General features: G+C 44.1%; 1 protein-coding gene across 5 annotated transcripts in view; it reads left to right on the top strand.

Moving 5' to 3' along the window:
- Positions 1 to 13,466, top strand: part of arap1 (ArfGAP with RhoGAP domain, ankyrin repeat and PH domain 1) — an 86,326-nt gene that overhangs the window by 29,667 nt on the left and 43,193 nt on the right. For 4 of the 5 annotated variants that reach the window (XM_080772605.1, XM_080772607.1, XM_080772603.1 and 1 more), the window contains exons 5-13: positions 53 to 165; positions 628 to 716; positions 1,767 to 1,922; positions 2,480 to 2,549; positions 3,229 to 3,349; positions 4,664 to 4,854; positions 5,095 to 5,201; positions 10,270 to 10,469; positions 11,949 to 12,034. In XM_080772605.1, coding sequence (XP_080628731.1) covers positions 53 to 165; positions 628 to 716; positions 1,767 to 1,922; positions 2,480 to 2,549; positions 3,229 to 3,349; positions 4,664 to 4,854; positions 5,095 to 5,201; positions 10,270 to 10,469; positions 11,949 to 12,034 — 1,133 coding nt within the window. The remainder of the gene's footprint in view (positions 1 to 52; positions 166 to 627; positions 717 to 1,766; positions 1,923 to 2,479; positions 2,550 to 3,228; positions 3,350 to 4,663; positions 4,855 to 5,094; positions 5,202 to 10,269; positions 10,470 to 11,948; positions 12,035 to 13,466) is intronic. The other variant, XM_080772606.1, reaches the window with a different exon arrangement.

Genomic DNA, 13,466 nt, shown 5'->3' with positions numbered 1-13,466 from the left:
GTATTTAATCTCTCTTTCTCTCTCTCTCTCTCTCTCTTTCTCTCTCTCTCAGGGTCAGATTCTCTTGATGATGACAGTTCTGATGACTTTGAAGACTCAGAAGAGGTTTTCTCTAGTCTCCGTGGCCGTGCTATGAACAACAACTTACCACAAGACACGGTAAGGGTAACATATCCGTCCCTCTCATTATTTCATTCATTTTGTCTTTTGTTTCTATTTGGGTTGAGACACGCATACGGGTATTTTGGGGCATGTCTGAATCCTCCATTGCTGGGGTGAAAAACACAGCTTACCATTGGAATTGCATTTGGGAACGACGCACGCATTGTTCAATTGTAAAAAAAAAAAAAAAGTGAAATTGGTTATTAAAACAAGGGCTTTCACTAGTCAGGTTTTCACCTGACAAAACACAAGCTAGCTCACAACAGCACGTCACTTTGTGCCGCGCTACGACCATTTAACATTTAACCTTTTTGAAAGAACACTTTAGAACACTTTCCTGGGGTCTTTATGTCTTTATGTAATGTGTGTTTTTAGATTATGTTAGTATCTCACAGTGTCCGTGATGTCATTGGACAGTGGGCAGGAAACGGTTTGAGTGATGCTATACCTGTGTTTGACCACCAGGAGGCGCTCTCGCCCCGCCCGGGACAGACAGCAGACCGACAGTACAAATCTCTGTGCAGTGACGACGAGCTGTTGGACGATGATGACCAGTGAGTCACACCTTATATACTTTGAAGACGATGCTATTGGACGATTACAACCAGTGAATCAAATGTTATGTACTTAGATTTATACTAGTTTTATTTTAATTTGTATTAGACATCACAGCAGCAACAATGAAACACACAGTCGAGTTGAGTTTTGAAATGAGTCTGTTACTCACTGTGCTGTACACACGTTACACACTGTACTGTACACATGTGTGACAGGCAGTTCAGACCAGTGTTTGATTTGATTTTAGTTTTGGTCATAGTCTCTTGAATAGTTTTCATTTAGTTTTAGTCACATTTTAGTCATGTTTTATTGTTAGTCTAGTTTCAGTCGACTAAATGTCATAAGATTTTAGTCGACTAAATCTACAGGTGATTTAGTCGACTAAAATGTATTTTGGCGGGCCTTGATGCCGTTGTAATGACAGATTTTACACTTGCTGAAAATAGCAGATATACAAGCTCACAACGTGTTGCGCTGCGACGCGTTGTGAGCTTGTAGATGTCCACTAGTCCCCTTCTTAACATTTTAGTCTAGTTTTATTTGTTGACGAAATTGTCAGTATATTTAGTCTTAGCTTTAGTCATCATCTCTTTAGTCATCATCATTTAGTTTCCATTTAGTTTTCGTCATTGAAACAGTAGTCGACGAACATTTTTCGTCTTAGTTTTAGTCGACAAAAACAACACTGGTTCAGACAGGTTGTGCAACCGCAGAATCCACTGTCTGACATGTGTTAGTTTGATTTTTATTTAAATTGGCTTTGTGCCTTTATTGATAGTTATTAGTGAAGACAGACAGGAAAGTGGGAGGGAGAGAAGGGGAGAGACACGCAGCAAAGGTCGTCATGAACGGGACTCGAACACGCGGCACGCTGTCAGGCCAGAGCCTATATGTGGCATGCACCTGGACCGCTAGGCCAGCGGGCGCCCCAACGATGCGCGCAGTATTGATACTTTTTTCTGGTGTTCAAGAATATCTTGTGTGTGTGTGTGTGTGTGTGTGTGTGTGCGCGTGTGTGTGTGTGTGTGCGTGCGTGTGCCTCTCAGTACTGACGGATGGGAGGAGGACTATCGAGGCATCACTACACCTCAGAGGAGTTGCTACCTGCCCAGCGGGGGACGGCTGGCTCCGCCCACTAAAGAGGACACGTGTCAGTGCAGCGTCATGAAGATGGGCTGGCTGGACAAGAACCCACCGCAGGGGTACGCACGCACACACACACACACACACACAGACATGCACACACGCACACACACAGACACGCACGCACACACACACATTTGAAAACTTGTGAAATGAGTACTTTCTACTTTTATGTTCATTTTGATGACAATACCTTTGTACTTTTACTCAAGTCATTTTTTTATTCCGGACTATGTACTTAAGTAACAAAGTATCTGTACATTGCATTATTGACACAGTTATCGTTGAAGTGATAGTCGTCAGTGTGATTGACACCCCGAACGCCCAAAACGTCCTTTGGATCAATCTGGGCGCTGGGTGTTACTAATTGAAAGGGCGGAGAACTTTGTCCTGTGCGCTCAGGGTGTTAACGTTGACATTAACATTCTTGTCGGTACTGTGTGTGTGTGTGTGTGTGTGTGTGTGTGTGTGTGTGTGTGTGTGTGTGTGTGTGTGTGTGTGTGTGTGTGTGTGTGTGTGTGTGTGTGTGTGTGTGTGTGTGTGTGTGTGTGTGTGTGTGTGTGTGTGTGTGTGTGTGTGTGTGTGTGTGTGTGTGTGTGTGTGTGTGTGTGTACAGGGCCCTCTATTACCAGAGACGATGGGTAAAGCTAGATTGTGACTACCTCAGATACTTCGATGACGAGAAGGTAAAGTCATTACAAGCGTGTGCCACACACACACACACCCTTCCTAGACATGCACTCAGACCTGTACGTGCCAGGCTTTTCTCGTTTATCGTACCTTTTTTTTTAACCCATTTAGGCCTGACCTCAAAATGTTTAAACATTCTTCTAAATCCTCCAGTTTTCTGAAATAAATATTTTCACGGTTTTTCAAAAATAGCTGACCTACAAGTGCGTAGATCTTGTAGATCTGCTATTTTTCAATAGCTAAATTACAACATAATGTTTAAAACACCAAAAGGGGTTCCCGCCCAAAATGGGTTAAGACATGCTGTGCCTATTTTTACTTAAAAAAAGTATATATATCGATCCCCCGGTCGATCGCGGACACTTGTTGCCTTTTGAACACAGAATTCCTTGCTGAAATAAAGAATACAAAATATATAAAGAAAACACTGGAGATTAATGTTTCTGTGAAATCGGATCAGCATGTGATTTTGTGTCTCTGTTTTCTGTGGGACTGCAACCCCCTGTGTTTTTACCACTAGATGGTGCTGTTTGAAAACACCAAAAAGGCACCAGAATCAAATGTTTAATGGTCACGACGATGGAATGGCTGCCACTGCTATGCCCTACACAGGAGATGTATTGTACTAACCGTGTGTGTGTGTGTGTGTGTGTGTGTGTTTGTGTGTGTGCATAGGAGGTGTATTCAAAGGGGCTCATCTCCACAGCCTTCATCACAGTCATCAGTCCTGTGGGAGAGCTGAAGTTTGAGGTGGTCACGAAAAACCGCACTTTTCTCTTCAAGGCCGAGAACGAAGGTGAGACGGTGTGTGTGTGTGTGTGTGTGTGTGTGTGCCTGCGTGAGTGCGTGCGTGTTGGGAGGGTCACAGACAGACACTAATCAGCCTCTGATTGCAGTGTGTGTGGAACACTTTGATCTCCTCTCTCTCTCTCTGTTTTCTTTCTCATTCTTGTTTTGGTTTCCTTTCTCTCTCTATGTGTGTGTGTGTGTGTGTGTGTGTGTGTGTGTGTGTGTGTGTGTGTGTGTGTGTGTGTGTGTGTGTGTGTGTGTGTGTGTGTGTGTGTGTGTGTGTGTGTGTGTGTGTGTGTCTTGGTGCGTGTCGAGAGCGAGGGAGAACAGCCCCTATACAGTAGGTCTGGTCTTGAATCCCACATGCCACAGACTAGAAGCATTATCAATAATGTTACCAACGTTGTGGCTTTGTTGGGTGTACAGTACACTGTGTTCGTATTGTGTGCTGTATATGTAGTCCATAATGCATGGCATATTTATTTGTGCCTGCCCGTACGGGAACACATTTGGCATTCAATTGAATTAAATTTAATCGAAACAGGCTTTAGCAAACGTGGAACAAAATAATAAAATTTAAATAATATATGTACAATTAAAAGAGAATAAATAAATAAATAAATATATGTCTAAGCTGAGCTTATGTCCAACCGGGTAAACTCCCCTCCTGTCAGGTGGTAAGAAGAGGCTTGGACTCCTCATGCATTGAAGATCAGTCCGTTGCTCTCCCCAGGTTTGCAGAGGGAGTGTAGCGCCCAGGATTACACTAGACAATTGACAGTGGGTGAAAAAAAAAGATTAATATATTCACGTAGTAAAGGTTTGCTTGGCATAAACCTTTTGAAACAAATGGCAGCAATATTTTAATCGCATTCACTCTGTATAAAACCTTTTTGGACCAATAGCAGCTCCAATTTGACTCCACTCGAAGGATTTGACATCTTTAGTTACTTGGATAGAATTGGATTATTATTATTACAAAACGTACATTAACCACTTCAGCCCTATATACTGTGCATTTTGGCCATTTGAAAATAGCCAATCTACAAGCTAAATATTTTTTTAATTTGAAAACCTGCCAAATGGCACATTCTGCATAATGAGTACTTCTGACTTTTGGTACTTTTCAGTATGGTCTTGAATCCTGGAATTGTAATTGTAACGTAATATTTCTACATTGCAGTATTGGTACTTTTACTCATAAGTAAAACACGTGAGTACTCTTTCCACCCCACTGTATTGAAATGCCATTCATTCATTCTCTCTCCCTCTGCACATCACATGCACATCACATGCACACACGCGTCCTCCATCCCTCCAGCCGAGAGGAACGACTGGGTGTCCTCGCTGCAGGACTCCACCAGGGGGGGCCGACGGGGCAGCACGACGTTGAGCTCCTCGGCTCCCACTCCCAGCCCAGAGTACAGGGGCTTCCTGGACCTGCGAGGCCTCCGGCACAAACTGTACACCGTGGTGGCTGGAGACAAGGTCTTCCTCTACAAGAACCTGGAGGTGGGTGTGTGCGCGCGTGTGCGTGTGTGTGTGTGTGTGTGTGCGTGTGTGCGTGTGTGTGTGTGTGTGTGTGTGTGTGTGTGTGTGTGTGTGCGCGTGCGCGCGTGTGCGCGTGTGTGTGCGCGTGTGTGTGTGTGTGTGTGTGTGTGTGTGTGTGTGCATGCATGCTGTTGTGTTGTGTTCAGTGTGACCCAATGTATTGACCTGTTGTGTTGTGTTTTGTTGTTGTGTTGTGTCCAGGACTACCAGCTGGGAGTGGGCATCACCTCCATTGACATGGAGGTTGGAAACATTAAGGACACAGACCGACGCTGCTTCGACCTCACCACACCCTACCGGATCTTCAGGTATATATATTCTTATTTTATATATCTCTGCTATACCACCTAACTAAAATGGATTTTTTTTCATGAAATTAAGAAAACCGTATATTTTGAAAACAAAGCAATACAGCCTCATCAAAGTTGGTGACTTTATATATTATCAATTTCTTGCATGAGAGGGGGAGAGGTGGTGGAGTTAGTTGCTTTAGCAGACAGTTTGAGAGGGGGAGAGGTGGTGGAGTTAGTTGCTTTAGCAGACAGTTTGAGAGGGGGAGAGGTGGTGGAGTTAGTTGCTTTAGCAGACAGTTTGAGGATCCAATGGAGTTATTTACTACTTTTCATTGATTGATTCTTTATTGCAGACTCAGGGGAATCCATATCACAGTACAACACAATAGATAAAAAGATTAATAATATAGAAAGAAATATACAATAAAAAGAGTTCCACCATATTCAGTTTCGAACATACAGACAAGTTCGCCAATGGTTCCACAGTCTGGAGGAGAACCTGACAGAACTACGTACCATGTTAGTGATGACATTAATGATGTCATTTACTGACTCAGATACCCTACCACGGCCGGCGTCACGGGGGTGCCTGGGGGTGCAAAGCACCCTCAGTTGCAAAATGTGCACCCTCAGTTTATGTTCTATGTAAAGTTATGACAATATCAAAAATAACAAAATTATATTCAGAATATTATAATTGTCATAGAGATAACAATAACAGTATCAAAACACTCCGTTTTACCCAGTAATATTATATAGCCACATCCAGCCTATCAATTGCTCGTTGTCGTTGCAGCGCAGCTCCAGTCTAATTCCCCAATTTACAATTACCTGCCTGCGCAGGCAGTAGCCTGTTATTCAGCAGTGGCACCGTGACCACGGACAGTTTAGTGATTTTAATTTTCACCCTTTCACCTCGTCCTGACTCCTGTTGTGTTTTGTTGTGGAAAGTAAAAGCGTGCGAAACTAATTAAAACAAAGTGATTCAAAGACCGAAGATCTGCCCTCTCCTGGCTCTAGCTGTGGAAGAACTCCACCTCGGTAAGCCTAAACTAAGCTTGCCATCACACCACACACCCACCGCCGGTTGATTTGGGGACAGAGAAGCCAGGAGCTACAATCCTAACTCGAATATTTTTCAATAAAACAGCTAATTTAGCATTAGCTGGTTTGGGAGGCTGGTGCTGCCTTTTGCTGCCTTTTCGGACATTTCCTAATTATTGGTAGGCTGCAATCTACGACTGGTTCAGTTGGAATTTAGCTGGCATATTTTGTTCTGCTGGTTTTATTTGTCATGTCTGTCTGAAACAGGCTATTTTAGGCTATGCTATAGGCTTAATTATTTTTCACTATTCTATTTTTTGTATCATTGTAGCAGTAGCAACAGAATGGTGAACTTGGTCGATCTCTCTCTCTCTCTCTCTCCCCCCCCCCCCCCCCCCCCCCCCCCCCCCCACTAGCTGCTGAGCTGCGCGAGTCAGCGCCACCATGGCCACATTGACAGATGTATAATCTTGAATTTATGTTGGTTTAGAAAATGTTGTCCTGGGTCCTGGCTCACTGGCTGGGCTGCAGTTCAGGCGATCCGTTTATTACAGTGCCGGCCCTCTCAATTTGGTGCCCTAGGCAGGATTTTTGGTGTCCCCCGGGGTGGGGGGCCAATTTGGTGCCCTAGGCAGGATTTTTGGTGTCCCCCGGGGTGGGGGGCACCGAACACATGAACTGACATGGGGGATGTCAGTTCAGTCAGAGGGTGTGTTGTGATGCCCCAAACTTAGATTTGTCAAAACTTAAAATTTCGAAGGAGCTTTTTCAATTAATGATATAAAAATATGTATATATGAATTAAAAAAAGAATGCATGGTTGGTCATGGCACCTAGGCAACTGCCTGTTCTGCCTATTCTTGCACAGTGCTTTATGCTTTAGAAAATGTGTCCGACCTGGCTGTGGCTGCAGTTCAGACAATTTATTTTTATTGATTGATTGAATACTTTATAACAGATTGCATGCAGTAGCATGCATGTAGGCTACACTTAATTCAATAAATGCTGCTGCGGCTGCAGTAGAAACAGACGGAAACTCAGGTTTTTGATTGATTGATTGAATACTGTATAAAGAGTTTGCAGATTGTAGCTATACCACACTTAAATTAAATAAATGCTGCCTATTTAACAGCAGTAAATATTTCAGCATTCAGCTATGCATTGTTAAATCATTCAACATGGCAACAGGCTGATACAAGTTTTACTAAATGTGCAGTGCAGGGCTGCGGTCACAGACAAGCCATTCTTATTCTGTAACAACCGTCCTACACTTCTCCAAACCCCTACAGTCCACAGCGCCTTCTGGAGGCACTTGTACAGTTATCACCCCGTTTGATTTAACAACGCTATAGTTGTATGTTGAAATAAAATAACACTATTTCCTGTGCACCCTAAGAATTTTCATCTGCACCCTTAGTCATTTCATCCTGCAGCCGGCCCTGTACCCTACACATGAATTTGTACATAAGATTGCGTAGCACAGCAGAGCAGGTGGGAACCCCAACACTGACAAACATAAAAACAGTGAAATCCTGTCATGGTTTGAGTCTTCCCCTGTCTGTATTTCCACTTCGGCCACTCCCACATTCTATTCCACCACACTGCAGACCCATATAATACACCTGTCTCCCACTGCCTCATCAGCCCAACAGTTCCCTTCTCATTACACACCTGTGCCTACTTCTGCAATCAAGCCACCGCCTATAAAACTGGACTCATTCTGCCTCATTCCTTGCTAGAAGATAACCATAGTTACATGTGTGCATTCCTAGTGTTCTTAGATTTTTTACTAGTTTGGATTTTGACCTCCTGCCTGTTTTTGGACTCTGATATTCTGCCTGCCCCTTTGGAGTTGTTTGCCTGTTTTGGACTGCTTTCTTGGTTTTGACCTCTGCCTGCTGTACTTCGTTGTAAGCCTTTTCCCTTGGTTTTGATCGCTATTATTAAACTATTGAACTTACTCTGCCTGTGTTGCCTGCACTTGGGTTCCATTTTGATACACACCGTGACAAATCCAGAAACCAGTCAAATCAATATTACAAACGGAGGGCGCCCGTATTTTCCGCCGTGGGAGGCCACGCCCGCGTCCCTTTGGGGTCGGACAGCTGCTCATCTGAGAGATACCTCACTCAGCTGGATGCCGTGGGAGAGGTTGACAAAAGCCGCTGTGTGTGTGTGTGTGTGTGTGTGTGTGTGTGTGTGTGGGGGGGGGGTCGTGGTCTACTGGCTCATCACCAGCCAGCATTTGGGAAAGTCCTAAAAGACTCATGTTTGTAGAAGAGATAGGGAGTGTGTTTCTCTGGATTCACTTTGTACGTGGGCTGGTACAAAAACACTTTGAGTGTGTGTGTGTGTGTGTGTGTGTGTGTGTGTGTGTGTGTGTGTGTGTGCGCGCGTGTGTGCGAGCCCACATGGTGTGTTACAGATGAGAAGAGGAAGGACGTAACCACGAGGGTCTGTGTCAAGCTGTTCAGAGGCCACACATCTGTGTGCGTGCGTGCGTGTTCAATAAGTGTTGTTTTGAATGCGTAGTTTAATGAGTGTCAGCCGTGTGCTGAATTGGGAAGTTCAGAGGTTTTTATTTGCACAAGAGCAGCACTTTGTGAATTATCGCTCACATTAGGCTGAAGATACTTCCTTCTTGCGTCGTGCGCTTTAGTTTCATTTGAACACGTGTACTCTAGCGTCGCTATTCTGGGCCATTTAATAACACCCTATTGGCCTGAATATAAGACGATTTTTTTCCCAATGGACATTTCTTAAAAGAAAGACGTGATTGTATTATAATCGGGTAGTATACTCGACTATTTGACATTCAATGTTCTTTTTCTCTTCTTGAAAAGTGCGGGTTGTCTTACAGTATATTCGGGACAGACGTGACTCTTACGTTCTGTGAAAATAGCAGATCTACAAGCTCGCAACACGTGAGCTGAGTTATCCAGGGGATGTCGTATATTTGTTTGACAGACTGACTGGTTAACTGGTGGTCAGGTTGATGTCCTTTGGCTGCTTTGCCTTCACTACTTCACTTTATTAACTTTATGTATGGGAATGACTATTATACAACCTGTCGTTTTGAGGAAGCAATCTGATTGGTTGAAACAGCCATCTAGCCGTGCTTAAACGAGCCTGATGGAACGCCTAATCAAAACATAAAAATCTGCTGTTTTGACACCCCCACTGCTCTGTCGGAGTAGAACTGGTTTGCATGGCTACTGGCTAGGCTAGCCATTTTTCGGGTGCGTTCATGGAGGTTAGAATTTCCACATTTTGGCACGCCAAATTGTGGCGCCGAAATTGAGAACAATGCGGAAGTAGAGCGTTCTTCCGGCTGCTTCCAAACGCCACTGAGCTACTTCCATCTAAACGAATGGCTTTAAGGGAGGCGGGGCTGTTCCCTCTCTATATAACTCTATGAGTAAGAGTCACTCAAAGTGTTTTCACGAGCACCTACCGTGCACACAGACGCACGCGCACACACACATGCACACACACACACACACACACACACACACACACACACACACACACACACACACACACACACACACGCTAGCCTTACTCATAGTGGCCCAGGGTTGTCAGACAGACACTGACAGACAGTCAGTGGGTTATGTGGCTGCTCAAGCGGATGGTCATGTCTAGGGACGCAGCTCGTTATTTTGATTGATAACGTTGATAAAGATCAGGCTTATGGACCCGGCTTATTATCGACGATCTTCTATTATTTTGTGGAAAGACGGGAGACGGCAATTAATTCTGAACAGAACCAGCATCTTTTACTAGGGGCTTCAAATCCAGTACTTTTTCTAACAGACGGACGGCAACCGACCTGTTGATTAGATTTATTACTCGATCGCCTCTTGTCTTGATTGCTTAAAGATGACGTCATGGCCCGCTAACAGGCTTGCTAAGCCCAAAGCGTATTGATCGATACCGGTCCGGGGTACTCCATAAGCTTGTTATCGAGGTTTGGAGCTCCATCCCTAATGTCTGCTCTGACGGTGGGCCGCGCCGTGTGTCTGTCCGCTGTGCGTAGCTTCATGGCCGAGTCGGAGCAGCTGAAGAGGGAGTGGGTGGAGGCCATGCGCGACTCCATCGGCGAGGCTCTGTCCAGCGGCGAGGTGGCGGAGCGCATCTGGGCCGAGCCCAGCAACGAGACCTGCGCCGACTGCAACGCCGCCAAGCCCGACTGGGCCGCCATCAACCTGTGCGTGGTCGTCTGCAAGCGCTGCGCAGGTGAGCGTGTGTATGTTGATTGAGTGATTGATTTGTTTTATTATTAGACCAGTGGTTTTCAACCAGCGGTCCGGGGACCACCATGAAGTGGTCCTTGAGGGGGTTCCAGGTGGTCCTGATAAGAGATTATTAAGCACAAGATGAGAAATTAAAAAAGCACTGTAGGAAAAGTCTGGTCTGATGGCAAATCTATTCCAGAATTAAAATGTTTACAAGTGATGAAATCACAACCTCTCTCAAGGAGTAGTTGGGACGACATGAAAATAGATGGACATTCATTGAGTATATGAAGACAAAGAATCAGCAAAGGGTGTGGGTCCCAACATGACAAGTTCTGAGATACTGGGCAACAACTGGGCAATGAGCCTAGAGGACTGGTTGAAACCAGTAGCTTTGACTGGCCCATTGATGGATGTAGCAAGATATAGCAGTGCCACGACCTTGGAGAAGGCAGGGGAGTGTGCATTACGCTGCACACAGCTGGACCTCCCCAAAGGTCTCTATATATGGAGTTTAAGTACATTGTGAGAGCAACATGTTAAATGAAAAATAAAGGGAATTGTATATGAACAGAGAATATAATATTCTCCAATCAGTCCCCAGCTAAATGACGGAGAGTTGGTAACCAAATGGACCCTTATAGGTCTTTAACTCTTGAGAGTGTAAAAATTTAACCATTTCATTCATTTTACACATTATTGTTAAACATCTGCATTACTTAATTTACAAGAATTGTTATTTTGATCATTGTTTGAATGTCTGAGTGTTATCTCTCCTAGTGGTACCAACATCAATACACAAGACAAAATCTTATCGGTGTAAAGTAAACGGCAAGCTTGTAGATGTGTTATTTTTGATTAATATTTGACCCAAGCATATTATAGGGACGCTGCGATTTTAGCATACTGCCCCCAAATTTCACACTCACAAAGCATCTCCAGAAGGCTTCACGCAGGCTGCAGTGTGTGTGTGTGAACTGTCGATGTGTGTTTTCAGTGGGTGAATGTGTGTGTTTTCAGTGTGTGAATGTGTGTGTTTTCAGTGTGTGAATGTGTGTGTTTTTAGTGTGTGTTTTCAGTGTGTGAATGTGTGTATTATCCAGTGTGTGAATGTCTGCGTTCTCAGTACTTGCACTAGTGGTGCACGATTCTTGCTCAAATGTGTATCTCGATTTTCCTCCACAAGAATTGAGATCACGATTATCGCACAATTCTATTTTTTTTCATGAAAATATGCTATTGTCTTTAGTCTATAGATGCTGTGAACATCACTACATTGAAAATGTGTCACCTGGAGCCATAACTACTGTGGCCTTTTAACAGACGAGTATTACACTAAAATGAATTGGAAGGCCAACTAGTGCTGCACAGTTCTTGCTCAAATGTAGAAATGAGATCACACAGGTGTCTGAATCTAGATCACAATCTTTTTTTCGACTAATTGTGCAGTACTACAGTAATACATGTGTGTTTATTTCAGGAGAGCACAGAGGTCTGGGTCCGAGCATCTCCAAGGTCCGCAGCCTGAAGATGGACCGCAAAGTGTGGACAGAAGAGCTCATACAGGTACACACACACACACACACACACACACGTGACACACCAGTGATGCGTGAGATATTTCGTGGGAGAATGGATGAGACGTAAGTCCCTCGTAGTGGCAACAATACAACAGATTTATTGTAGCGATTACCCTACAATGAATAAGCCTCGTCTAAATAAACAGCACGTTGATCTTCTTTGTAGGTATTTTGGGATATACAATACAGGTATTTTGTGTGTGCGTGCGTTCGTGCGTGCGGAGAAAGGGAGCAGACAAGAGACAAAATATAGACTGTAGACAAGTGACATTACGTTATGAAGTGAGTTTGGTAACTTTAGAATGACCTAAAAAAAAATACTTGATGAATTCAATACACAGGACCACAATGGAAACAAGCCCTCAGGGCTTTTTGTGTTGTGTTTTTGTCCTTTAAGCATAATTTGTAGAATCCTTTTTGCTGTGATTGGCCAGTCGCTGTGACAGCCTAAATCTAACCCTAACCCTAAACCTAACCTCAGCTAAAATGTACCTAAACCTAACCTTAACCTCAGTAAAATGTACCTAACTAACCTTAACCCTAACCTCAGTAAAATGTACCTAAACCTAACCTTAACCCTAACCTCAGTAAAATGTACCTAAACCTAACCTTAACCCTAACCTCAGTAAAAATGTACCTAAACCTAACCTTAACCCTAACCTCAGTAAAATGTACCTAAACCTAACCTTAACCTCAGTAAAACTAAGCCTGCCCGGGGTGTGGTTATAAGCACAAACCAGCATGGATTTCGAACGTCGCTTCCCTGACAGGCAGGCTGTGTGAAAAGCACCCACAGGAGGTGGCTGTGTTTGGTGCTCTGTAAAAGGTAAAGCCGACAATCCCGACATCAATGACGGGTCTTCATCTTGCCAATTATCGCCTGATCTCTGTGTTAATGCATGTGGCAACGGATTAGCCTGCGGTTCCAGGAAGGCCCGGGGTGGTGATTATAGCTGACTATGGTCTGATTCAGGGATAAAGATTAGAATGTCTCTCAGACACACCGGTAGGTAGGTATAGATTTCACATTCAGATTCACTTTGTTGTCTCCACCAGGCCGAAGGCATTGGGAGAGAGTATGTTTTGCACTCCGTCCGTGTGTGTGTGTGAGTCCGTTCGTCAGTCTGTTACCAGCTAATCTCCGGCACCGTTAACCTGGTCGATGCCAAATTTTGCACACACACACTCCCTGGATGCCAACGATGTACCTCTGCCCCAAATTGTTACACACTATCTCTATGGTCATGTGTCCAAGACTGATCTGTCCGATATTTCATATTCCATATTTGGCTAACATTGGCTTTCAAAGTTTGCAGGATTGGCCCGTTTTGAACAAAAAGCCTCAAATCCTGAACGCAGCGTGCAATTTACGTGAAATCTTTGACAGACTTTCCTACTAGGCTGAGGAATATATCTCA

This window comes from Protomyctophum bolini (assembly GCF_963924005.1).
Source record: "Protomyctophum bolini genome assembly, chromosome: 9".
Lineage (NCBI taxonomy): Eukaryota > Metazoa > Chordata > Actinopteri > Myctophiformes > Myctophidae > Protomyctophum > Protomyctophum bolini.
Note: the sequence above shows the minus strand (reverse complement) of the source record. Positions and strands in the feature narration are given on the sequence as shown.